Raw genomic sequence first — 24,777 nt, 5'->3', positions numbered from 1 at the left:
ATATTTTCTTGGCTGAATTTTTATTCCAATTTAGCTTCATCTTATTCTAAAACTGATGATATTTATATCGTGAGCAGAAATACTGAGAGCACTTTCTGATGGACTTCAGGGTACAGCTGCTTTTTTTCCCTCCACAGTAATTTGGCATTAATGGATAATAAATTCACTTTTTTAAAAAAAATAACCATCTCCTTGCCAGTGGCGGCATGACTTCTATTTAAAGCACCTTTTAAATTCAAAAGCCTCCTATTTTAACCTCATTCTCTAAACCCCAGGTTTAAAATCCCTAAACTATTTAATAAACTCCTCTACAAACACCTTCAAATGACTCCGGCCTCCCCCACAACCACACACAGGCTGTTTATGCAGCAAAGAGCCAACAACAAGGCACCGCTGCCATCTCCTTAATCAAAGTTATTTAAAGCACAACGCTCCGTACAGACCCAGCAGAGAGCTGGAGGCCACAATTTTATAGAGTAAAGAGCTTTTCAGGTCTTTAATGTTTTAAGTCTCTGTCTTCAAGCACCTTCAAAGGGTCCCCTTTTCTGATGCAGGCAGCACTTTCCCTCTACAGGTAAACTTAATCTAAAACTAAACCCTTCTTAGCCTGCATTTCTAGTATAAAGTCTGCCTGTCCTGCACCTCCAGCAACACCTCGATACTCTGCCGCTCTACTGAGAGACAAATCGCAATTTCTGGTTTGTTTACAAAGACCCATCGCACTCATTCTTACAAAAGTACAATTGCTTGCAGCGTGTTACGAACCTTTCACGGCCCCGTATTCTTAACACAGCAGGTGCCACAATCATTCCAAGGGAAAATTGTGCAGCTGTACAGCCAGGTAGAAACACGCATGGAGAAGAAGGTTCTCCAGAACCACCCCAAATTCTCCACAGTGGCAAACAAAGCGGCCGTGCACTGACAGCCCCGCACAATCCGCTCCAGCCACCCACTCACACTGGGAAACCACCCACTGCTCAGCCTGAAGTGATGCACTCTCGAGCTTGCTTGATTCAGCGGTTTTATTTTTCTTAAGAATACTTCCAGAGGACAGAGAGACAGACATTTTACAGGTCTTCATATTCAGCTCTTTCTCTGATCCTTTAAGAGAAAAAAAGAAAACACAAATCGAATCTTTTTAGTAAGTGGCACCGCTGCGCTCAGCTCCGGCTCGGAGCTGGTCCCTGCCCCAAGGAGCCTCCGCTCTACAAGACAGAGCGACACAAAGGTTCGTGGTGACAATGAGGACGGTGACAGGGTTTGTCACGTCCCTGGGGCCACACACGGAGGCTGGTGCATGTTTTAGTGCTGGCAGTCAGTGCGCAGACACCAGACAGACCGCACACCGCACATGACGGAACATGTTCTCTCTGCGGCTGTTTGGAAGGGAGAAGGTGAAGGAGTTTTCAAGGCAGTTCTGCGAGGAGGAAACCACTTCTGCTACGGAGGAATGTTTGCCTATTTACAGTCTTTTTTTTAAAGAAAATAAAATCACAGTTATGCCAAAAACACATGCGTCAAATCAGTTGCCTTATAAAAATAAAATTTGCAAACAAACAATGTATTTCTAAAATAAATATCAACAGCGTCGGAAAAAATAAATACATATATCCAAGCTATCTTGTTAAAACACTAAAAGGCACAGTTCTTATTGAACAGTAGCCATGGAGACCTGATTAAAGCAGCAACTGTTCAGAGAGTCCTTCTCTTACAGTTACACATGAACAAGCGTCCCAAGCAGCAAAGAATAGATTCTTAATTAAAGAAATAGATAGGAATGTGTTCCTCATAGGGAAGTACAGAACATTTTCATCTTTGCTGCATGACAGAGGCTAAAAAACAATGTTCCGTGATATACCCCTGCTGAAATTTTCTGGTATTTCCAAGTAGTGAGAGGCTAACATCCTTTTTTTTGTTAGGAAATAAAAAGGCCCCATTTGTGAGTTTGATTGATTGTGAACATATGTCTACAGTTCCCCGGCTGAACAAAAAATTCATCCTTCTTTGAAACACTGAGCTCCTCTTCCTCCCCCTCCCCAAACGGCAGCTCTCACGTATGGAAACAAGACATTTTAGTGCAACGCTTCCTACAGAAGGACCGTTAGAGCACAGGGAGACTTTACTGCTTGAGAACACAAGCTGCACCAGTTCGGGATGGTCCAACATCAACTCAACGTTTCCATGGCAGCCCCTTGCACTTCAAGGGCTGGTTCACCGCCCCTCGCCAGGACTCGGTCCCAGTTTGGGCGGCAGTGGTCACAGTGCTCTGGGTGACGGGACGCAGGGTACCCCGCTCCCCCCTCTCATAAGGCAGCCGAACCACTCCAGGAAACCACATTCCTTCTTGAAGCTTTCAGTTCTTTTGTAGTCCTGTATGTCCTCTTCCTTTTTAAATTATTTTTCTACCTATTTAAAAGGAGCATCATGCCCAGATTAACAACAGTGGTCAAGTAGGCAAAGAACAAAATTGGCCACAATGCAAGCTCTACCTAGGTTTACAGTGTACTGGTCATGCATAAGCCCCTACAGATCCTGGCAGGCATTTAAACATTTACGTTGATATAAGATCAAATTGCTAATGAACTGACTGCTGAATGGACTGTAGCCAGCTTGAAGTCACTGCTAGGTTCTGCATCTGGCGTCACAGGACTTAGGTCATGTCAAATCACTGGTCATCTACTTTAGCCCTTTTTGCTTTCAAGGAAAGATGCTGGAAGAAAAGAAGAGAAAAATTGCTTAGCACATAACACCATTAGAAAAACGTTCAACTACAATGCTTTCAGTCTTTAATCCCAAATTAAATACATTCTTATCCAAATATCAAAGACCACCCTTCCCGAGCTCTCTGATATAGCTAAAATAAACCTATGAAATAAAACACCATGTGCATCCCAGTGTGATGTTCTGGCTTGGTGTAAAATATCATCATCTAGCACTTCTGTACCAACTGCAAGCAGAGGAACAATTTCCCACTGGAAGCAGTTTGCCAGTGTGTAAAAATGCACAGAAAGGTACATGTGCTCCCAACTATACATCTGCACAAAGGTGTATGTACATGAAACACAATATTATAACTAATATATTAACCCTGCAGCTGGAGCTGCATTGGACCTTTGAACCTCCACGATCTTAAAGAAGAAGGCCTATGAAAATGTGGAATGAAAGCATGAAGGAAGTCCTGCAAAATATGGAATGAGAGATAACTGACTGAGACCACAATCGAGCCGTAGAACAAAGTCTTTTAACACATAATCCTGTTCAATTGCAATTTGTTTTTAACATGATACAGGAATAAAAATTATCATAATCTCTTATTAGCACAAAGAAGTGTCCTTCAGTAGAAGAAGGGTCTGAATGTCTATACACGGCATAAATGTGTGTCTTGCAATGGCTTGCTTGTTCAAAATTTACATGTATAATTCAAATAAGAATATTTCTAATTTTTAAACATTTTATAAAGACATCTAAAACTTTTGCTTGTTAAGGATAACTGACCAAACTAGAAAGGATAATCTTCCTCAAAACCAGCACTGTCCTCCAGAGCTTCTATTGATTTCAGGATGAAAGCAACACTCAGGCCATACAAAGTATGAGACACACAAAATCAAAACGATGGCAATGGTAAAAATCAGGTTGTGATGTGATTTAACAGCTTATCTACAACAGCAGTAGTACTAGCTTGAAAAACGTGTTCTCTCAGTCAGGTAGGTAGGACTATTTGAGACAAGTCGCCTTCAGCTAGAAAAAGCAACTCAAGTTTTGCCTGAACAAGTCACTGAGTCACATTCCTTTACGTAGGTGGTGCTGGGGAAAACCTCAGCCCAAACTTGAGCCTGTGGAGAGGCCCATATCATAATGTTACAACATGTAAAGATGTGAGTCAAAAGGACTAATTACTGCAGGAGCAGATTGGATACAGCTGGAATATTGGCTCACCTCCTTTTTACACTGTGCTTGCAGGATGTCTAACAGCAGCTAAAGACTCCAGGGTCTACCCGTTGGGGTTGTTACTGCCTTTGTCAAACATGGTATAGATAAAAAGGCCCGAAATATTCAGCTGCTTAGTAAGTGCGTTTATATACGGTAAGCGTCTGGATAACAGAGATGAATTATCCAAGCTCAACATAAAAACCAACCCTCTCCAGTCAACTACATGGACAAATGCCAACGCTGCTGTGCACTGTCACTTCAGAGCTATGTCCTAAGGTGCTTCGTGCACCCCAGTGTTTTTCCTTTTCCAAAAACCCCAGGAAATGAAAGAAAACTAACAGTAGATTCTCCGAAAAGCAGACGGATAAATAGGAAGAGGCCGTTTTTGCAACAGGGCTGCTCACACGCACGAACAGATCTCTTGTTTTGCATAGGTCTGATATGTGAGTGCATTTTTTCACTCGGTATTTTGGAAATACTTCATTGAATATAAAGCTCAATAGTTATTAATCTCCCATGGGAAATTCGCATGCAAGATCAATTTGGTAATCTTGTCTGTACAGTATTTATATGCAACGTGGTAACAACACCTCCAGCATAACTAACATTTAGATAATATTTAATACCAAGCCAGTTCTCAGAATGGTCAGTGAGTAAGTCTAGACTGAGGGACTCACATGGGACAGAGTTGATAAAGGATGGTGGCAAGTACTCAAAAACACTTGTGAAGAAAAGTGTGTGTGTATATCACACAGAACAGAATTTGCTGCACAAATAGCAGCTGTTCTTTGCCATTTCAAGTCTGAGCAGATCAGAGGTGATTTTTTTTCAGTAAGCACAATTAATGCTCAAAAAAGGGCTCAAGATTTGCACAAACATTTGCAAAGCATGCAAAAACTCCTGTAAAACTATTGTGCAACGTATGACCACTGCCTAGCTATAGTGCTACGTCCTTGTAAGCACCTATATTCAAGTGCAAAATGGTTTAAGACTTCATTTACCAGGATACACTATTTGGTAACTTTGAGATCATGTCTGTTGGCTGGATAATAGGGCAAAAAGCTTTCATGCATCAACTTATTATCCTCTTTCTTTGTATTAAAACCACTACAATGAACAAAATCAAATTCATTTTCGTACCATTAAGTAGGCGACAAAACAAACACTTAAAAAGTACAGATGCAAGAGCTGCTAATACAGCAATGGTACCGTTTGGGCTTTATGCCGATTCCGTACCGTTCCTTGCTGGTAAAAATGAGGTGCCAGTTCCAAGAGCCACGCGGATTCAACTGCAGTCACATCTCTCATGTAATATTTAGCAGTCTGTATGACTTCATTGTAGACTACCCTAGGAGAAAGACAAGAAATAAAAGGTGTTTGCTATAAAGCAATGAGGGAGAGAGATTAACAGCATATTTAGGTCGTTTTATATACATTCTGTCAGAGGCAGTATTTATGGAGTGACCTCTGGTTGTTTGGAGTACTCTACATTAAGACAACCGTTAGACTGCCATTAAAAACACCTTGACATACTACCAGGACATATGGATGCAAGATAAAAAAGAAAGAATATTTCTTATAATGAGACCAAGGGGGATGCAAAACAGATACTCTGGAAGAGAGTTAGTCTGTGATACCATGAGGAAAGATGTTAAAAGTACTGCAACACTGGATCCATAACAAGTAGGGCACAAATCACAGCACGAGTATTGCTGGTGCCTGTCTGCAGACAAGCAAGGTAAGGACTAGAGGAAGAAAGCGGCTTTAACTACCACCAGAACATCTCCTGGAAAGACATTCAGAAACAAACAGCCACGTGGACTCAGTCCCTGACTCCAGCATGAACGGGTTCCCAGCATGTACAACCTATTGCTGAAGACACCGGACAGTAGGGAAAGTCATTTTTACCACGGAAGCACAAGCCCACGCACGGAAGGGTTAGTCACCAAAACTGTAAATCATTATCTGCCTTCTCTAGACATCAGAGCTGCACACCCACAAGGTTTGTGGTCTCTCATTAATTGGTATTTTGTTCTCAAAAGCAAAGAGGGAAGAGTCTGAAATTTTCTTTACTGCTTGAATGCAGCCTGAGACATATGAACTATATAACTAAAGAGAAATCTGAGGAAAACAAAAAAGAATGAGAAGACATTTTATATACAGCCATAACAGATAGAGAATTGAAGCCCTCAGTATAGGATGCCCAGGCAGCAGCAGCACTGAGACTGGGGTAACTGATGTAATTGACGGCTCAGTTCCAATCAGTTACACTCCTGCAAACTCTACCTGACAGGTGTAGGAGCCCAAATTCAAAGATAAGAGATAACACAGGCCAAATTTATCCTTCAAAGTCTCAGCAACAGGCAAAGGACAAGAGTCCAAATACTTCAGGTTGCTTGTGCTGACCCAGGAGTTAGAAACAGATTTATAATTGTTACCTGGCACCTCTGACACACAGGTGGAATTGTAATATCCCACCTAATGCAAAAGTACAACCACTTCTTTACTTTTTGCTAGACAGCCATCGCTTCTCTCGGACTTTTTGCATCATATATTTGACACGTATTTCCCCTCCCAGCAAGCCATTTGCAATTACTGCAGCACCTGTTCAACAGGACAATTAGTTTATAAGCTTAATAAAAGTCAGTTAATGTTAGTTCTATCTAGGTAGAGAGCACTCAGAGCAACCTGCAGGGCAAAATGTGGTGCCCATTTAAAAAGGGCCACCTGACTCTGCTTTCCAACTTTTGCAGGTTTTTTTTCACAGTTAACATCACTATTTCCCTGATTTATTTGGATACTACTTACAAAAAGATGCAAAGCAAACACCAACTGAATTCTCCCTGTGGGAACCATGAACTTCTACATCCATTCCTCTACTGATGGAGAAAAGCCATTCATGAAAATGTCTGGATGCTGAGAATGTCTTGTGAAGATCACAGAGCAAGTGAAAGCAGCTTTAACTCACCAGCGTGGAGGTTTCTCTGCGTACAACACTGAAGTGGGGTGGATATGAAGTTCATGGTCGTCACGGATAGTCCTTGAAAGCAAGACACTATTTCAGACTCTGCATCTGTTTATCGCTTAACATTTGGTTCCTTCCATCCCCAGTAAGCACGTTTTAAAAAAGGAAACAATGAAAGAGCTGGAGCAACTTAAAAACATCTGCACTTAATGAACGGGCTTTCAGAGGAAACCAGGCGCAAGTCTTGGCCAAAGGAAGAAATTCTGATTTAATATCCTAAAAGAGTTCTATCTACATTAAATGGAAAAGTAGTGTTTCAGGCTTTTATTGAGTACACCGGGAGTGCTACGACAGAGACACTGTACTTGCTTGTATTAACACAAGCTCATTACTGTCAGTAACAGCTTCCCACTATCAATAACTCTAATTATTTATATTTGCCAAAGAGAAGAGAGAAATATTGAAGCAGTCTGAGGATACAACACTTCAAATATTTAGTAAACCAAATGCTATGTTTCTTATTGTAGGTGTCTAGAGAAGCATCTGTTTGTTGATTATACGTAGATGTAACCAGTCAAAGAAGCTTTTAAACTAAGCAACAGTTGTAACGAAGACACATGTATTTACCTGTAGGCTCCAGTTGAGTGGAATTTAGCTGCATTAGCAAAGAATCCAGAAACTATGCATCTCAAAACAGGATCTGGATCACCTGAAGAAAAGAATTTTTATGTAAAACGAGTCAACGGAATGGCAAAAATCCCTAAAATAACACTTATTCATCTCCGACAACTTTCCACAGCGCATCAGGCGTTGACAGCAAAGCAAAATTATATACATAAAAAACTACTGTTGCCACTTGGTGTCTCCATGAAGACAGCTGGAAATCAGACCGACTGACTACATCATTTTGAACACACTAGAAAAGTATCTTTATGACAAGTCAAAAGAGTGAACAAGGTGACCTATTTATGACTCTTTTGGTAAGTCTGTCCATTACATATATAATCAGTGGTGATAATATCTTACTGGAAAACTTAGGTACTGAAGACCGGACTAAATGTTAATTGTAAAAACAGGCTAAATTGCTCTCCTGCAGTCATTTTTAGGAAAAAAAAAAAACCTGGTTTTAATTAACACTATTTTTAGGCCAGGGAGAAAATACTCCAAGTGTTACAGGAAAAGCAGGAAGCAGACTGACAATCTGGAGAACACCTTCAATACCTGCATTGAACAACAGGTTAAAAGAAATATTCACCTTCACTGGACTTCTTTGGCACTTTAAAGCGGACAAGAAGTTTTTTCAGCTGCTCTCTTACAACAGAAGCTCTAACAAGCCCTTTGTAGTTGAGAAAGTGTTCCTGACACCATTGAGAGCTCTTGCTGTGCTGTACAGCGAGAAGAAGAGAAAAAATTACAATTAAACACCATCAGTAAAACAACCCCAAATTTCTTGTTTTTCTTCTGTCTCCTACAACATATTCATTGTGTTTTTCCCTGAACATTACCTATATACAGAGCAACTAACAAGGGTACATAACACCAGTAACTCCAAAACGCATTTCAAACATCTAAATAGCAGCAGAACAGATGCCATGGGCTATTCTCATACAGATGTGCTTCATCTCCTGTGGTGAAAGAACAACATCAGCCGTTCCATTCTCACGCACAAAAGTATCATATCATAAACTAGTCTGTTTTCAAACTGCAAACAACCTTTTCTCTATGCTGTTTTCACTGGTCTTGTCTGTGCAAAGATCTATTTCTCCAGAAGCCAGCACTTATTCCAACAGCGTCTGCGTTTGGCTGTTGCTAAGAGAAGTAGGCAGATATAAAATGGGAAAATTCCAGTTGATGCCTGACCGATTGCTTTGGGGTTGGGTAGGGGGAAGTAATCTTTTAAACACCTGAGTGGTTATACTGCTTCAACTCAACGCTGTTGCAAATATATTATTTCAGAAGTGCCTTATACCAGCAAAATATTGATCTCCTGAACAGGTATAGCACTTCAAAACCATTCAATAAAACCTCAGCTTACAGAAAAGCGTTGAGATGGGTGTTAAACCTTAGGATAACTACATAAGGTCACTGAAAAGGAGGATATGATGATCAATGAGGCAATTTAAAATAAAAACAGACTGCTAGATTTAGAAGCAGTTTATAAGCAGTAAAACTCGGATACATCTATAGAAAAGATGACAGAATATGAATTTCAGTTGGAATTCAGGTGCTTTTTTTTCCTTTCAAAAAATCCCACTGTCCCTAAAATTACAGTTCTCTACCCATAAGATTTCTGTGCTGTACCCAAACCACATTCTTTCTATTCCCTGTTCAAAAGAACTACAGAAGGTCTGTGGCAAAACACGACCAGAATATCTCTAAAAGCAGAATTATCACTTAATAGACTGGGTAAGTCCTCAGCTTTGAGGATGCTACACCCAGAACTTCCAGGATCTGAAGTGAGGACCCCAAGTGTTTGTCACGCCAGCAAATCCACACACCCTTGAACTGACTTACTTTGACAAAGGCTTCATAAACATTAAGCATGGTGAGATGGTCACCTTCCTCCACAGCAAACTTTCTGTGTTGCCTGGCCTGCAGAAGAAGTATATTTTTATAAGCAGACTGATTTTTGCACAAATGATGTTCAATACACTCAATTCCCATATATAGTAGTTCCTGTAGGCAACGGCAATATTTTACTAGCCCACCTGTATTCACGACCACTTCCAAAACTGAGATTAGAAAAGTGAACTGAAAATGAACCCCTAAAATTCAAGAGGGGGATGCATTAAAAGAAGGCTTCTGCTACCTTTTAAGAATTTGCTACATCCTAATACTTTTTGGTTCCTCCTAAAAGGAAGTGGTGTTTGAGGAGGGTATTTTATTTGGACAAACCCTTACACTGACCAATATCGGTTTAAAACCTTTCATGTTTCTGGTCCTCAGAAGGTGTCTTTTAACACCAGTAAAGGACTCCAAGGTTCCCACTGTTACTCAGTTTCTTCTTTTATCTGTAATCAATAGGTACAGTTCAAGACCTTGCTTCATTTTCATACAAACTTGCAGTCTGTAACGGGTATCGATAAAATACTTGGTGTAAACCCCGAAATGTGGAACAAACAAAGGAAACAAGACCTGACTGAACTTACAGCCTGAGCTTTTTGATTTGGAGGGATCAGAAAAATGTTTTGAATCTGCATCATGGCGGCAATTGTCAAAATCTCCTGGGAGCAGCCAAAATTGCCTGAGGAATAAGTAGAGAAATTCAATAAAGGAAAACTTCCATTCAACTTACCCCATATACAATAAAAGCAAAAGAAGCAGAATATATTTTTATAGTATATACAAACTCCTGGATTTTTTTAGAACAACAGTGAATGTTTTTAACGGAAAACTTGACAGACAAATGGGTTGGACTTATTGGAGTGTTAAATGTGTTAGAGTTATTATTTATTAGAGAGGTCCATGAATTTAACCAATTATTTTCACTAAACACCATATCAAGATGAAGCACAGAGTTTGTTTCAAGGTTAGCAAGTGTCCAGTACTACACTACAATGACAAGAGGCAATGTCCTCTACTCATCACAAGACTACGAAGAAAACCTGATTTGTTTTTCTCCTACCTGATTCCAGCAGCATCTTTGCAAACATGGGATTCAAAGGAAACTCCGCTATTCTCATCCCAAGAGGCTCTGTTAACCGGCAGTGCATGTCCAAACCTGCAGCATATTAATAAATGTAGCTGTGATACAGGCAAAACAACACAGAAAGTCTTCTTTAAGAACACCATGTGTACTAAAGAGCAGAATTACGAGCTAAAAGATAACAAAGGCACCTGACAGTTGTTGAATGTATATTAAACTTAGCTTAAAGGTACTCCTTAAGATCCGTTTAATCTCTCATGGATAACTGGTTTTGGGGGGGTTGTTTTTTGGTTGGTATTTTTCAAACATATTTGAACAAAAGTTTCTTCATTTTGACCAATCTCCACCGCTACTGCCAAGGATTTAGGAAACCTGCTGTCAAAGTCAATGCGATGGCCAGAGTGCCTATTAGCTGCTAGACTTCTGCATCTCCTTTTTAAGCATTTAGAAACATCTTTGTTCCTGGGGATGGGAAGCAGGAGGAGTCCTGATCAGAATAAAAAAGGGCATAATCATGGGACAGGCTGAACTGTAGCAACAGGCGGCACTGCTGCTGGGGTAGGGTGGCATTTTTCTGAGTCACATCTGCTTAGGTCATGGACAAAAATGATTTAACGTCAATGCAATCTAAACTAAAGATGTACAGCTGATGGAGATTCCAGTTTATTCTGCCTTGTGCGTCAATAACTAAACTGTCAGCAGCGTTCTAGCCATAACCTTTCCACTGGAGAGGGTTTGAGCGCTCGCTTTGCAATTCCCAGTTACCACTAAGCAACCCTGCGTGTTTCCCATTTTAGTTGTATGGCTTCGGTCAAACACCTGCAGTAAGGTTTCCCCATGCGAACCACCGCGTCATGTTCCAATGCAGAGCGCTACGCTGAAGTTTTAGGGAACAATTTAAATGGAAAAGCATCTCATTTACAAGAAAACACAGGAAATAGAAATAAAAAACAAACAAACAAATCAGACACAAGAAACAATAAGAGGAGCTTGCTAAGAAAGTCAGGAAAGAGTGAGAACTGAACAAGAAAACTGCAAGTTAGCCAAGGTGTGTGATACAACAAGGAGAAAAGCTGCACAAAGGGACTAACAAGAGCCCAATACCAGGACTTTGGGGCACTGAGTGTTGCATAAATAACCAGAGCAGAGTGGACTGAGGAAACATAACTGGCCCACGCATCATATAAACATATCATTTGCCAAACGGCGTGGCGGCAAATAACCACAGCGGTACTTCAGTTCCACAGAGAAAAGCCGCAAATCAAGTCAAGGAAGGAGATCTGTAACTCACGGCAGCACATTGGAAACCACAGGTCCCTCTGTCAAGTGTTTACTTTCCTCCATTATTTGATATGCTATCATCTCCCTTGTTATGGCAATGCAGTAACTCACTCACCACACCCCTGCACTGCTCAACACATTTCACAAAATGTCACAATATTTCCCTCAGAAATAGGTACAAATGGCAGCTTATGTGAAATGATGAAGTAATATATTTAGACACAAAGTCACAGAAACTGCAAAAAAATAAGGTACTATAGCTTTCAGCTGACTAGTGCAATATGAGACATTTAAGCGTTACCACAATTAATAGCTTAGAATATGCTGTCTTTCATCTACAGAAAGATAACTGTGTTCCTAAGTAGCAAAAGGGAGAAATTACCATCTTTTTAACTTTCTGCAGGCTCATCAAGCCAAAATCTTTTGGCTTCTGCTGAATCCTACAAATCTCAATGCAATTTTGCACAGAGAGATATATACATATGTACATGTATACACATACATAGCTTGTGCACAGATGTCTTTGTAGCAGTAAGCCTGAATATAAGCAAAAAGCCTGCAATGGATATTAGTTTGGAAAAGGTAAAAGTTTCCTTGAAATAATATTGGAAGCAAGACTGTATCCATATACACCCAGGAAACTGGAGATCTTAGACAAAGGTACTGCAAAGATTCTCACTGAACGTGCTCAGGAGAGATTATTCAAGTGCCGTGGCACTGAAGTTTCAGGTAACAATCACTAGTAGGTGACAGGCTGAGAGATTAAAACACTACTTCAAACTTAGGTGGAGTGGTTGTTTCTGAAAGATGCCAATTTACAAACAGATCTTCAACAAAATCTTTGATGTGAAATAAAGCTAAAAATAAAGCCACTTGCGACTTGCTTATTTACCTCACAAGCCATGCTTAAAAACAATAAACTCCAGCTCAGACTTTCAAAGGGGCATCAAAGGAGAAGGCTGAGAAGAGATACTCCTGATGTAATCAGCTTGCACCACTGTAAAAATAATCAGTCTAAAAACAGCCGTGTGTTTACTCAACAGAACTATCTCAACCTTAAGCGCGTCTGCTCCGCACGAGTTCTGTGTTGGCACCGCATTGGCACAACAGGGTCCTGACCCTAAACTGCACATTTGCATGTTATTGCAATGCAAATTATGAAATACACGTTCATACTTGCATAAGAGAAATGAAAACCTTACTGCACCTGCAAACGCTTGGGCAGCTTCGTCTCTGCAACTTATATAAAATCTCCATAATAAACCACCTGAAACCTTAAACTTCAGCAAAAATTGAAGAGCGAATCCGTGTATCGCACACATTTCTTAAAGCCCAACATCAGCACTTCTCTGTTTTCCTACAAAAGCTGGGCAGCCAAGAGAGGAACAGCTCTGGACTTTGCTGTGAGCCTACCACGAGCAGAACACTTTTGCCAAGACATCAAACAGCTAATCAGCGAGTTTATTGACCTTTCCTCTCCACTTCCCTGAGGCGGTTTTGGCTGTGAATTCATCCTTGCAACACGCTTCTGAGCCAGTGTGAAGGTCCTCGTTCCAAGCTGGAATCGGCTGCCAAGCACCGAGTGCGTGAAGTGAAACCCTCCTTTGCAAGATGGAACGGAATCAGCACAGAGTGAAATCCTGGCCAAGCAGAGTTACAGCTCCACAGGAGTCAGGGGAGCGCAGACTGACCCACGTTACAACACGGCACTTGTAAGTGCTGTAAAAACAGCCAAAAACCTCTGGAAGCTTCCAAAACTTACACAATCTCCTTTACGCTACCCTCTTCCTCATGTTTACCTTATGGAGCAGATTATTGTTAACTTTGAATTAACTAGAAACACTGAGTTCAAGTCAAACAGAGTTTCATTTGATTACTTGTTCTTGTGTCAAGTTTCTGTTTTAAGTGTGTTGCATTCAAAGAGATTAAACAGCTGTCAATATAAACCCCGAAACAACAAAAATGTAACTCACCACAACAAAAAGGGATTGAAAACTGTGTATAAAAATATTACTACAGTGTGCTTGGAGTGTTAGAGGTAAGTGACAGCAGCATAATGGATAAAACCAAAATGAGCACATTTAGAATCACAGAATATCTCAAGCTGGAAGACACCCATAAGGACAATCACGTCCAACTCGCTGCTCCTCGCAGAACTACCTAAAACTAAACCATATGACTAAGAACGTTGTTCAGACTCTACTGAATTTAAGAACAAGCTGTGATTAGCAATTCAGACAGCACTATAAAAAATATTCTATTAAGTAGCTAAACAATCAAAAAGTACTTAGAATTATGCTCTCAGGGTCTTTTAGACTAGCTGTTTCTTCTTTCATTAGAAATTTGTGCATACCTGTTCACCTGTCCGTGGTTTTTTTTTCATAACTCCTGTAACATAACTCTAAATAAAGCAAAGCATGATGTTCTTACCTCCTAAAGCATACAGCAGTTCTAGAGCTTGCACCATCGACTGTGCAGGAGGTGGCTGTGAAGAAAAAACGTGCCTTGTTTAACGTTATCATTATAGAACACGCAAGTTTTCATAAAAATTCTTTGATCCTCCTTTTTCACAACTACCTACCTACCTTTTGACTTCCGCTAAACGAAAAGAAGAGCTCTCGGCCTCTCCCTGTTACCCTTGCACTGATGACACTCTCAAGACCCAAGCCCAAAAAGCTGCACTTGCTTTGTCCAACGGTGATGCCAGCCGTGACCAGAACAACTACTTAACTTCCTCTTCTAATGCTGCCACGCTTGTTTTTCACATCAATACAAGAGTAGCTAGAAACTTGACAGTAAGCAAATCTAAAAACTGGTACTGCTCTTTTTAACAAGACAGACAAGCAGAGCTTTAGTTCTGTAGGTAACATTTTTTCCCCTTTTTCTTCATAAATTCAGTGCAAAGGGACTACAGTTACAGTTTTGCTGAATCTCAGAGTTTGCCTTTCTAGGCCTTGCTCAGGTTCTCAACTCTTCTAACAGCAAACTCTAGAACAAAATCACTGTTTTTAAGTTGTCACACATACCACTTGCACCAGCTGAATCCCCAAAACATACTTTGCTGCCTGACAACGGGCCACGAGTTGCGCTTTCCAAATTAACAGGTTGATGGCGACTGGTTAGTGGTTCTGTGGGTTATCAACAAGTGATCTTTATTCATGGTAAAGAAAGACGAAAGACTTTACAGCCCAGGACTCACCGAAAGGAAGGGGAACCTGAGCACGTTGTCGATTCCCAGAGCCTTGAGCTGCAGGATGACTGGAGCGAGGTTACTGCGCTGCATCTCAGGGACAGTGGACTTGGGCAGCTTCTCAAAGTCCTCCTCTGCAGGGGGAAAAACAAAGCGATTTGGGGCCGAGCTGCAACTCCCACTCTGGGCACTCAACATGATAGTCACACCCATTGCAAGCTTAAGTTATTGAGAAATCAAGAAATCAAGAGCATAACAAGATAAACTTATTAGGAGACTCGACAGAGCTGCATTAACATTACAGGTTTGCAATTGCCGACAACCTCGTAGCACCTACTCAGCTCAAATTGAGTTTGCTTCTTTGAAGGATTCAGTGGCCAATGCTTGGCATATATGAACAATGTATTTCTAGATAAGTCAGAGGAATAATGAAGGGAAATTTCTATCTCTCACCGAGAGAAAAAAGACACTTTTGCTCTTCTTAATCTAATGCTAAAACCACTGTAAAACAAAACACAATTCACACCAGCAAGTTCACCTTCCCTACACATCAAATTACTGACCTGTATAAAGCCTGTAACATTTGCCAGAGCGGTTCCGTCCTGCGCGCCCTGCTCTCTGATTAGCCGAGGCTTTAGATACCGGGACCACCACGAGGCATTCGATGGCTGTTTTGGGGTTATAGGCCCGAAGCTTCACAAAACCACAATCAATAACGAATGCAATTCCGTGGATTGTGATGGAGGTCTCAGCAATGTTGGTGGCTACTATCACCTACGGATACAGACACAACGAGGACACTGTGAACTCCCCGATCTCAATTACATGATGGGGCCCCAGCATTAGTGCACCAGGACTCCGTACAAGCCACGGGAAAGATCTCAGGTGTGACAGTTCCAGCAGACACGCTCTGGAGTCCAAAAAGATACAGAACCTGCAGCAGAAAGAGCTCGTCAGCTTGAAATAAGTCCAGTTTTTACAGCTTCACAGTCACTTTGTTGTTCAAATTTATTCTGTCTTCATAGCAGAACTTGCAAATGTTTGCAGAGAAAACCATTGGCAGTGTTTGCAAGGAAAAACATTGACTGTAAATGAAATGTTCTTATGTAGCGAACTAAAAAGATGTTTTTTCTGCTTCTCAGTTATATTGAACTGTTACTTGTAACACTGGAATGGGGCAGGGAGAGCAGAGGAACAGAGTTTATTAAGCGTTCCACGTTCAGTATTCCTGCAGAGATATATACATGTCCTAAAATATTGGAAAATAATTGTTCCCAGATGACAGAGGGAAAATTAATCCTTATTTCACCTGAAATTAAAAAAGTAAATCTTGGAAGTTCATTACAGAGTCACAGAACGGTTGGGGTTGGAAGGGACCTCTGGAGATCATCTAGTCCAACCCATTGACTAACGTCATATCCTGGAGGGAAGAGAAGTATTTATACTCAACATTCTCCAACACCGGATGAACATTTTTACTTTTGAGACTCCAGCAGGCACAAGAATCATAGCAAGTCACCCCTGTGTACTTCTGTCTGCTTATCTCAGCCCCCAAACAGGCTCTACCTAAGTAGAAAGCACTAATCATAACCAATTATACAGATCTGTGACATTAACTATCCAAACAAGACTCGCAGAAGTTAAACCAAAACTTTTTTCTAATAAAATCAAGCAAGCTTTAACTTGTTTCTTAGGTGAAATTACAGCACTTAATGCACTCAGTCACTATTTTTTCCATTACTGGTGGAAAACAGCCACTGATGAGTCACAAAAAAATAAAGACACAAAAGTAGAAGACTTCAGAGTACAAGAAGCTGCAAGTGGATGTAGCCAAATATAAGGCTGTATGAAGACTCTTAAAAATTGAGAAGCTGATGAGGTGGACAGGAGTTTGAATGACAGGTCTAGGACTGATCAAAGATGAAAAGGGAACCCAGGGAACGTGTTCTTGGTTCACAGTCTGAATACTGATGGGCAGTGTTAGGAGATGCAGAAAGTCTCCCTTAGAAGTGTTTGCAAGAGTTTCATGATGTGAACCTGATATATTCAACCTGTATAACGCAGTCACCCTTCTGGGTGGTAGAAATTGAGATATCTGCAACAGCCTTACCTTCCGGACACTGTGAGAAACCCTCTCAAACACTTTCATTTGGTCAGGAGAAGGCAGCCCCGCATACATGGGGAGAACACGGAGATGCTTTTTCATTCCGGTGCGAGAAAGGGCCCGAGCCTGTTCTATGAGCATTGAAACAACAGTCTCCACTTCCTCCTGGAGCCAGAGCAAGACAGGGGATAGAATGAGCGGGGTTTCACTTTAGTATCACGTAGATGTCAACTACATACAAAAAAAAAGCATAAATATAATCCCAATATAATTTTAGTTGTTCAAACTCCAGGATGTTTTGACTAGCTCTCCCAATTTGGTCATATTCTTATATAAATTGCTATTCATACTAAATACAGATGTATGTTCATTGTTATTTGAGACAATGTCACAAATAGGTGAGAAAAATCACAAAGGAAGGACTGAACAAAATTCGGGAGGAAGCAGGAGTGTTTTCCCATGTGTATCAACTTGTGAGAGCAAAACGGGAAGCAAATCTATTTTGACTGTGTAGAATGCAGCGAGTCTTGATCAGGAATGACCCAGTAACAGTATTAAAAGCTATTGCTCCACTTCACATTTGATCTCTGATCAACTATAGCACCTCACTCTCAAAAAACACAGACAACAACATTCAGACGTCGCCTTGTCAGATACCAAATTCACTCGAACTAAGAATAGGGATGAAGAATTTATTCTGAAACTCTGCTGGATGTTATTGATGCTGTTCAAGGTAGCTCCTCACTGGAAGAATTATAAACTACCTCCCATTTTCTCTTCGTGGCTGCAAAGTATGCTGACAGGCATAAAGAGTAAATTTTTGTCTCACAGTAATTTGTTTTTCTGTCAAAGACTTTCGATATTAAGCCTAACAAATGTAAATTCCATTTACCTTAACTATTAATGATGATTCACTGTCAGCTTCGGAGGTGTGACTAGCATGAAAAAATAAATCACACACTGTTCCACTTATTAACAAGGCCAACAGCATACAGCATCAAATGAGAAAAACTGTCATATATTACTAGCTTGGACAAATCAAGACCATAATTACATTTTTCTAAAAGTCCTTCAGACTAGTCTAATTCTGCTCCCATCAATGCAGAAATATTTGTCATGTTTAATGACATTTCAGTAAGTACAGCTAAGGAAGGCAGGAGTCTGAGGCAGCTTCACAAAGCCCACAATACAGCACTTTAAAGCAAAAAACCCCACAAAACGAGCTCAACAATTGCTTATGTCTGTACCTGGCCAGTTAAAAATGCCAGTATATCACCGTCGTTCTCCATCTGGTGAATTTTCATTGCAGTTTCCACAGTCGATTTTATATAGTCTGGAACAGGACTACGGGGAGAGAAAATACCAGAGACATCAGGAGAGAAATAGGTACAGACTCCTCACTTCCACACGGAGCAAAGGGAGAACCAGCTTTTGGACACTATATGTCAGCCATACCACATTTAGCTCATCATGCATCCTTGGGAATCAGTCTTCAGCAATTAATTGGTTTGCTTTACACTACAGTGAGCTTAAAAACATGTCCACTGCTATAAGCAATATCCAAATGTTTCCCGAATTGAATGTTACGCTTCTGTACCATTGGCTGGGGAATTTTTGAGTTCCAACCTAGACAAAGTGATATCACAGTTGCGTGGTCACCGCTGACGGGATCAAACGCACCTCTGTATGTAGAAGATGTCCACTGGAAACGTTCTCCCCTCGACAGTGAGGATCACACTGGTATCCTTGCTGGGGTCACCGGTATCGTTTTGATTAAAGTAATCCCTGAATTTCTACATTAAAATAAAAACAAACACTTTCAGTTTGATACTTGAAAGAATTGTAGGTGAAACCTAGAGACATGTTGAAGTTTGATTTCATTACCTTCTCTTCTGTGTGGTTTCAGGTATTTAGCACAAATACAACCTTGCATGTTTATTACTTTGAGAAGCAAATATTGTAAAGAGGTAAAGAAATTAGTTAGATCAGCTGATACAGTTGCAAAAAGCAGATATATAAACCTTTTATTGGATTTATAACATCTGTAAACTATTTGAAACGTGTGATTTCTGGCAGTTAAAATTTTGCAAAGGCAAAATATTATAATGATAACTAATATAATGTACAGAACAGATAGGAGTGGAAGTACCACCAAAGCACAGCAAAGTATCGAGATTTACAGCATATGATACTTGCCACTAAAGAAATGTCAGTACACCTGTTCCTTCAGTGCTCTCACCAGCACGTCTCATGAAGGACACAGTGAAGTTAGAGAAGTCCACAGAAAAGCAATGAACTTGAGAAAGGAGATGGAGGAGCTGCCTTAGGAGAAGAGACTGAAAAGGCTGGGGCTTTGCTTGGGGAGCAGAAGGTTGAGAAGACACACAAAGTAAAGGTAAAACTGGTTTTGTTTTCTGCTATTTGGGGCTTTTTGTTTGATTTTGTGTTTTTTGCTTTGTCATTTTGTTTGTTGTTTGTTTTTTTTTTTTTTTTAATCCCACACTACTAGAACTAGGAGGTCCTTAATGAAACCGGCATGTTAAAAAGAGATTAAATAAAGTACTTCATTATACGGCAGGTGGCAAACTTCTAAAATTTTCTCTCCCATGATGTCCTGGAGACTTAGAGCTCCATCAAGCAGATTCAAAGACAAATGAACAAACAGCAGGTCCATAAACACACACTAGAAGGACACAGCAGGAATGTGCTGTCTAATAGCTCGATTACAACCACTGCAGACGTTGAAGCAGCTCCAAGAGAACGGGCCCACAGCAGGTGGACGGGCTCATATCCTCTCCCTAAACAGCATCTCCTATTGCTGCTGCTACGGACAGAACACGGGGCTGGATGAACCACTGTGCTGATCTAGGAGAGCATCTCTTCTGCTCCTACTCGAAATTAAATTAATGACGTTTTTAGTAAGTTATATCAGTTTCCACCAGCCACAAGTCAATTGGGGAACTACTAAGATCTCACTGAAATTAAATCCACTCACTTCACATTTATTTACTGGTCTATGGTTGTCTCAGATTATCGCTATCAGCAAAGCAGAGCTCAAGCAATGTCTCTTGCTGGAACAGATTAAGCCAAGAGAATATGTTTTCATACAATACTGATAAGAGAAAAAAAGGCATAAATATTAAAAAAGCAGATTAACATCTAAATTCACTTCCAAAAAAGTTTGCTAATACAAAGTGAAAACCAAACATAGCAACCTAAGTACAGCAGATTTTTTCCCTGCACTCCCTCCTCTCCTCTTCACCTCTCCAACAGCAGCAACGCTTCCCAGGAAGGCAACGGCACAGAGGACAAGCTGCCCAAAAATACAGCTGGAGCTGCCACCTACGGTCACTTCACTTCAAAGCAAATCTGTAAGCCATACCTCTGCATCCAAGGTGGCTGAAGCCACGATCAGTCGAAGATCTCCACGCTTCTTTTGGACCTAGGAGAGAGACCAAGAACATCCAGAGTAAAAAGGCTAGAACCAGATTTTAGAGCATCCAGGTTACCAGTCACTTCTCTTTAAAAAATGCTCTGGAACTGCAAGACAGCTGATGAACTGAAGTACCCACATCGCTCCACAGATCTAACAACCTGATGATTGGAGTTTTACATACTCATTTTAAGGGCATTTAGTCTGTAATCATTACACCTTACTCTTAATTACTGGTGGGAGTCAGATCTTTTGTAGGTTGAAAGTCAACAATCCCCTAGCAGATCACTTCAACCATCAGCAGCAGAATGAAAAATACCTTTTTGCTAATATAATCTAAGGAGAAACTTCAGCATCAGGGAGAGGAAACAGAGGACCCTGAGTGTCAGATATCTAAAGTGAATAGTTGGGTATGTACAATAGGCTACAGGATAAACAAGGAACTAGAGAACACCGTCTCTCAAATGAGTTCACTGATCAGCCACCAGGATCAGAAGTTTAATGGAAAATATGAATACGAAAACAGACAAAGAGAACATTAACAAAAAAAAAAAAATCACCTTTTTTAGTAAGCCAATGGCAATATCTGTATACAGAGTCCGTTCATGGGCTTCATCCAGCATGAGGACACTGCGAATAAAGCAGAAAGATAAGATTTCAGAAATGCTTTGACTGCCACTAGAATCAGTGTCTTCCCATCTTCTAGAAATATAATTATTTGAAATCTGCCGCTGGGCCATTACCATTTACATCCACTTAGAACACTGTAAAACTTAAAAATAGCACAGCGACGAAGCAGGGAGGAAAATGTAGATAACATCATGTGTGATAAAATCCCACTGTTCTTGGTTCAGGTTAGCTTTTGGAAAGGGGTGGAAGAGAAAAGCACTATAGTTACCGTACTGCATAGCTTTTCTGAATGCCAGAATAGCCCGTGTTTGTTGTTGATTTTTTTTTATTTGATCAGCATCAGAAAGAAAAAGTGAATTTAAAACTAGCAAATGAAACTATTCAGACTCCATGAGGCCCATTTACTTTTTGTTCCAAAGCAGCAGCACCCCATTCTGCCGGGTTTGTTGTTGCAATGATCAATCGATTTCCTAACAGTCTTTACCACATAAAGAAGTCAAAGGCCTAAAACAATTTTTATCTCTTTTGGTATTCAATTTATAACACACACCTCAGTTGCTTACCAAATTACACTTCAGCAAGCATTCACTCCATGTTTCCTTACCTGTATCTTGTCAATAAAGGATCAGCCATCATCTCCCTCACCAGCATACCATCAGTTAGAAACTAAAAGTGAATGCAAAGGAAAATGTAAAAACACCCCTAGCAGGTAGCCTTGATTACCCATGTGTTTTTCAGATGATTTTCTAGGCTTTTGCCTAAATTTTTCCTTGCCTTTAATTTTCTAATGATCATTAAATTGATCTGTTTTCAGCTATGGAAGACAAATATGTATTTCTGAGCACTAGCCCAGGGATAAGCAGAGTGACTACTTTGTAATTAGTATTGAATTTTAAAAAAATATTTATTTTTGTATTTAAAAAGATCACAGATTAGGAGCACTGGAACATGGCAATAGAAGCTTCTTCACTCTTGCCTGTCAAACAGCTAAATCTGCTCTACCAATAACGTCCTGCATGTCAATCCAGTCTTGACCCTCTCAAAGAGGCCACTTAATATCTATCACACACTTTAGATCAGAACACAAACCTTAACATTTCAACAAAATGCAACAGTTTAGTTTAGTGCTTTCTTCCTACAGGCCAGGGGAAAGCCACCAGGAGTTTGACACTGCACTTTGGCTGTAGCCTCAAACTGTGCAAGAACTGGTATGCAAGGTCAAAATCTCCTCATTTCTGCTCCCCCCCAAAAAAAAAAAAAAAAATTCAGCTGCATTTAATCAACAAATATCTCCATTTCTTTCACTTTAAAAGGGCTACTAGCCTCGGAAGAAAAATAAAAAAGTAAATCTTCTCATTCATCATCATTGCTCTTCCAGATTGAAGCAAACTCGTCGGTACACAACACAGGCAACACTAATATTGCTCACAGCTGCACAGCTTGTTATTTAATCCACATCAAATTACTCTCAACTAGCCTACTCATTTTGTGTTTTATCTGCACTTTTAATCCAAATCTATTTTTAGGGTGGTGAGGATACTTCAGCTGTGATTCACTGCAGCCTTCCACTATGACTTTGAGTGAAATATCAGGTCACAGTACCGCTGCACCAATATCTGGCCATAACTGCCTTGAAAATCTCCTTTAGTTTTAAAATCGTGGCTGCCAGACTAGCAGAGCAGAATGTACTTCTTTTAATAAGGGCTGAGTAGCCACAGCCATTTCAAGCCCACTTTTGGGGTACCCAGCTGGAAGACTGAAACGCTATCTATTCTCTTTAGCGAGCATCACAAGCTTCCATTAATTTTGCAAAAGTACTTGAGGAGTTTCAGTTAACCCTTTCAGAATAACCACACGCTGTTCATGCTTCACCTTAATTCTTGTAGCCTGTGGATCCGTGCAGTCATCAAAGCGAATACAATATCCAACTTCATGACCCAACACTGCACCTCTTTCATCAGCAACTCGGCCTGCAACCTGAGAAGAGAGATTCTCTAAACAAGAGACAGCTCATGGCACACTTCTGCATTGTATCCTTATGTTGTCTGCAGGGAACCGGCATCAAATCAGAAACAGAGCTAGTGCTTCCAAAGAATTATTTGTTCCTGTTCAAACACAAAATTCTGTTTGACATAACAAAACGTACGGAACATACAAGCGGTAAATACTTTTAAAATGTTTTAGCCTAACTTAATGAATGTTTCACACTGTTTCCCCACAGGAAAGCTACCGAGGTACCTTTCTGTGACAAGTACTCTCGCAAACCTACAGAGACAGCCACTGAACCAGCCACAACTCATTCCCAAAAGGGGAATGAGTGCAGGTATACAGCACGCAGGAAGATGTTATCAGTTAAGCTGATCTGTCCCTCAACTCACTCAGACTTTTTTTTTTAATTGTTACTGTACTTTTCATAATACAGAATCTTCTATGCAGAAAACAGACAGAGAACTGGCAGAATAAGCAAAAGCAGCAACAATTTTTGGACAGTATTACCCTGTACCAGTTTGAAGCCAATAACTCCTTTAGCTAAAAATCTTGAGTTATTCAGACTTATTCTACAGAACATTAGGCATTATCAGGCCATGGTTTCAGTGAACTACAAAGACATGTAACAGCTAAAGACACAACCCAAAATACATACATTAGTCCACGTAGAATTCCAAAAGGAAGCGACTTTCAGTCATTTGAGTGACACTAAACCACACTGACAGGCAGTGAACTCACGATTTCACTTGGAATCTCATCACTCCATCACTTTCAGCACAGGCGTTCAGGATAATTGTCAGTCTGGGTAATGCAAGCAGAAGTTCAGGAATTTCTAAACTATGCCTTATGCCTCTGCAACTACCTCTCCTCACTTCTGACAACTCGCATCCTCCAGATGAGAAAGCAGATAAGCACGTCGGTTAAAATAAAATATCACTTTCAGTTCAAGACAAAGCAATAAATCATCAACTGTCTCTCTCATTTCTCTGCAACAGCCATACAGTGCAGGCAGTGTGCAACAACATCCTTGAAGAAAAATCCTCCGGTAAAAATCCTAAGCCCTAGTTTAGTAATCTTTTTCATTTTAGGCTTAAAAATAATGTGTTAAGACATGAAAGAGAAAAGAGAAAACATCATTGCAGTGTACACAACATGTGTAGAACCGTGCGCTGTCAGCTGGATGTCCTGTGAAGGAGAAGAGGGAGGACACTGCAGGCACAGGATGCAGATCACCGCTAGTGACAGTTTCCTTCAGCGCCTTGGATCCGCTCAAAGAACACGGGATGAGATGAAACAGCACATTGTGCAGCTGCTTGTCTACTACATTTTTACCAGAGGCATAAGCTGATTCATTGCAGATACAGTTTAATACATTATAAAGAACAAGTAAAATGAGGGTTACAAAGAGGCACCTCAGCTTTCTGTACAAAAAGAATCTGCAGCAGAAACTTCAGCCCAGAGTCAGTGTTTGGCAGCAGTTATGAAGACAAGGAGCACTGGATGCTTTCTGTGCAGACTATAACCAAAGAGTACCAGTTGGTGCCCTCGGCATCTCCTCTCCTTCCTCTCACAATACATCCAGCTGATGTTACGTTCTCCTGGACATATC

The 24,777-nt window shown here is 40.5% G+C and overlaps 1 protein-coding gene across 2 annotated transcripts in view; it reads right to left on the bottom strand.

Moving 5' to 3' along the window:
• Positions 1 to 1,003: 1,003 nt before the first annotated feature.
• DHX35 (DEAH-box helicase 35) overlaps positions 1,004 to 24,777 on the bottom strand; it is a 28,424-nt gene continuing 4,650 nt past the window's right edge. The window contains exons 5-22 of one of the 2 annotated variants that reach the window (XM_082065397.1): positions 23,052 to 23,156; positions 21,784 to 21,845; positions 21,110 to 21,179; positions 20,499 to 20,558; positions 18,797 to 18,909; positions 18,364 to 18,460; positions 17,123 to 17,281; positions 15,576 to 15,786; positions 15,022 to 15,146; positions 14,253 to 14,307; positions 10,521 to 10,616; positions 10,045 to 10,139; positions 9,410 to 9,487; positions 8,151 to 8,280; positions 7,523 to 7,604; positions 6,899 to 6,970; positions 5,140 to 5,278; positions 1,004 to 2,710 (exon numbers count right to left, since the gene is read on the bottom strand). In XM_082065397.1, coding sequence (XP_081921523.1) covers positions 2,666 to 2,710; positions 5,140 to 5,278; positions 6,899 to 6,970; positions 7,523 to 7,604; positions 8,151 to 8,280; positions 9,410 to 9,487; positions 10,045 to 10,139; positions 10,521 to 10,616; positions 14,253 to 14,307; positions 15,022 to 15,146; positions 15,576 to 15,786; positions 17,123 to 17,281; positions 18,364 to 18,460; positions 18,797 to 18,909; positions 20,499 to 20,558; positions 21,110 to 21,179; positions 21,784 to 21,845; positions 23,052 to 23,156 — 1,794 coding nt within the window. In that variant the 3' untranslated portion in view covers positions 1,004 to 2,665. The remainder of the gene's footprint in view (positions 2,711 to 5,139; positions 5,279 to 6,898; positions 6,971 to 7,522; positions 7,605 to 8,150; positions 8,281 to 9,409; positions 9,488 to 10,044; positions 10,140 to 10,520; positions 10,617 to 14,252; positions 14,308 to 15,021; positions 15,147 to 15,575; positions 15,787 to 17,122; positions 17,282 to 18,363; positions 18,461 to 18,796; positions 18,910 to 20,498; positions 20,559 to 21,109; positions 21,180 to 21,783; positions 21,846 to 23,051; positions 23,157 to 24,777) is intronic. The other variant, XM_082065396.1, reaches the window with a different exon arrangement.

The sequence above is a fragment of the Streptopelia decaocto genome (genome assembly GCF_964273445.1).
Source record: "Streptopelia decaocto genome assembly, chromosome: 14".
NCBI classification, from domain to species: Eukaryota; Metazoa; Chordata; class Aves; order Columbiformes; family Columbidae; genus Streptopelia; species Streptopelia decaocto.
The sequence above is the reverse complement of the archived record's forward strand: the minus strand, read 5'-3'. Positions and strand labels throughout refer to the sequence as shown.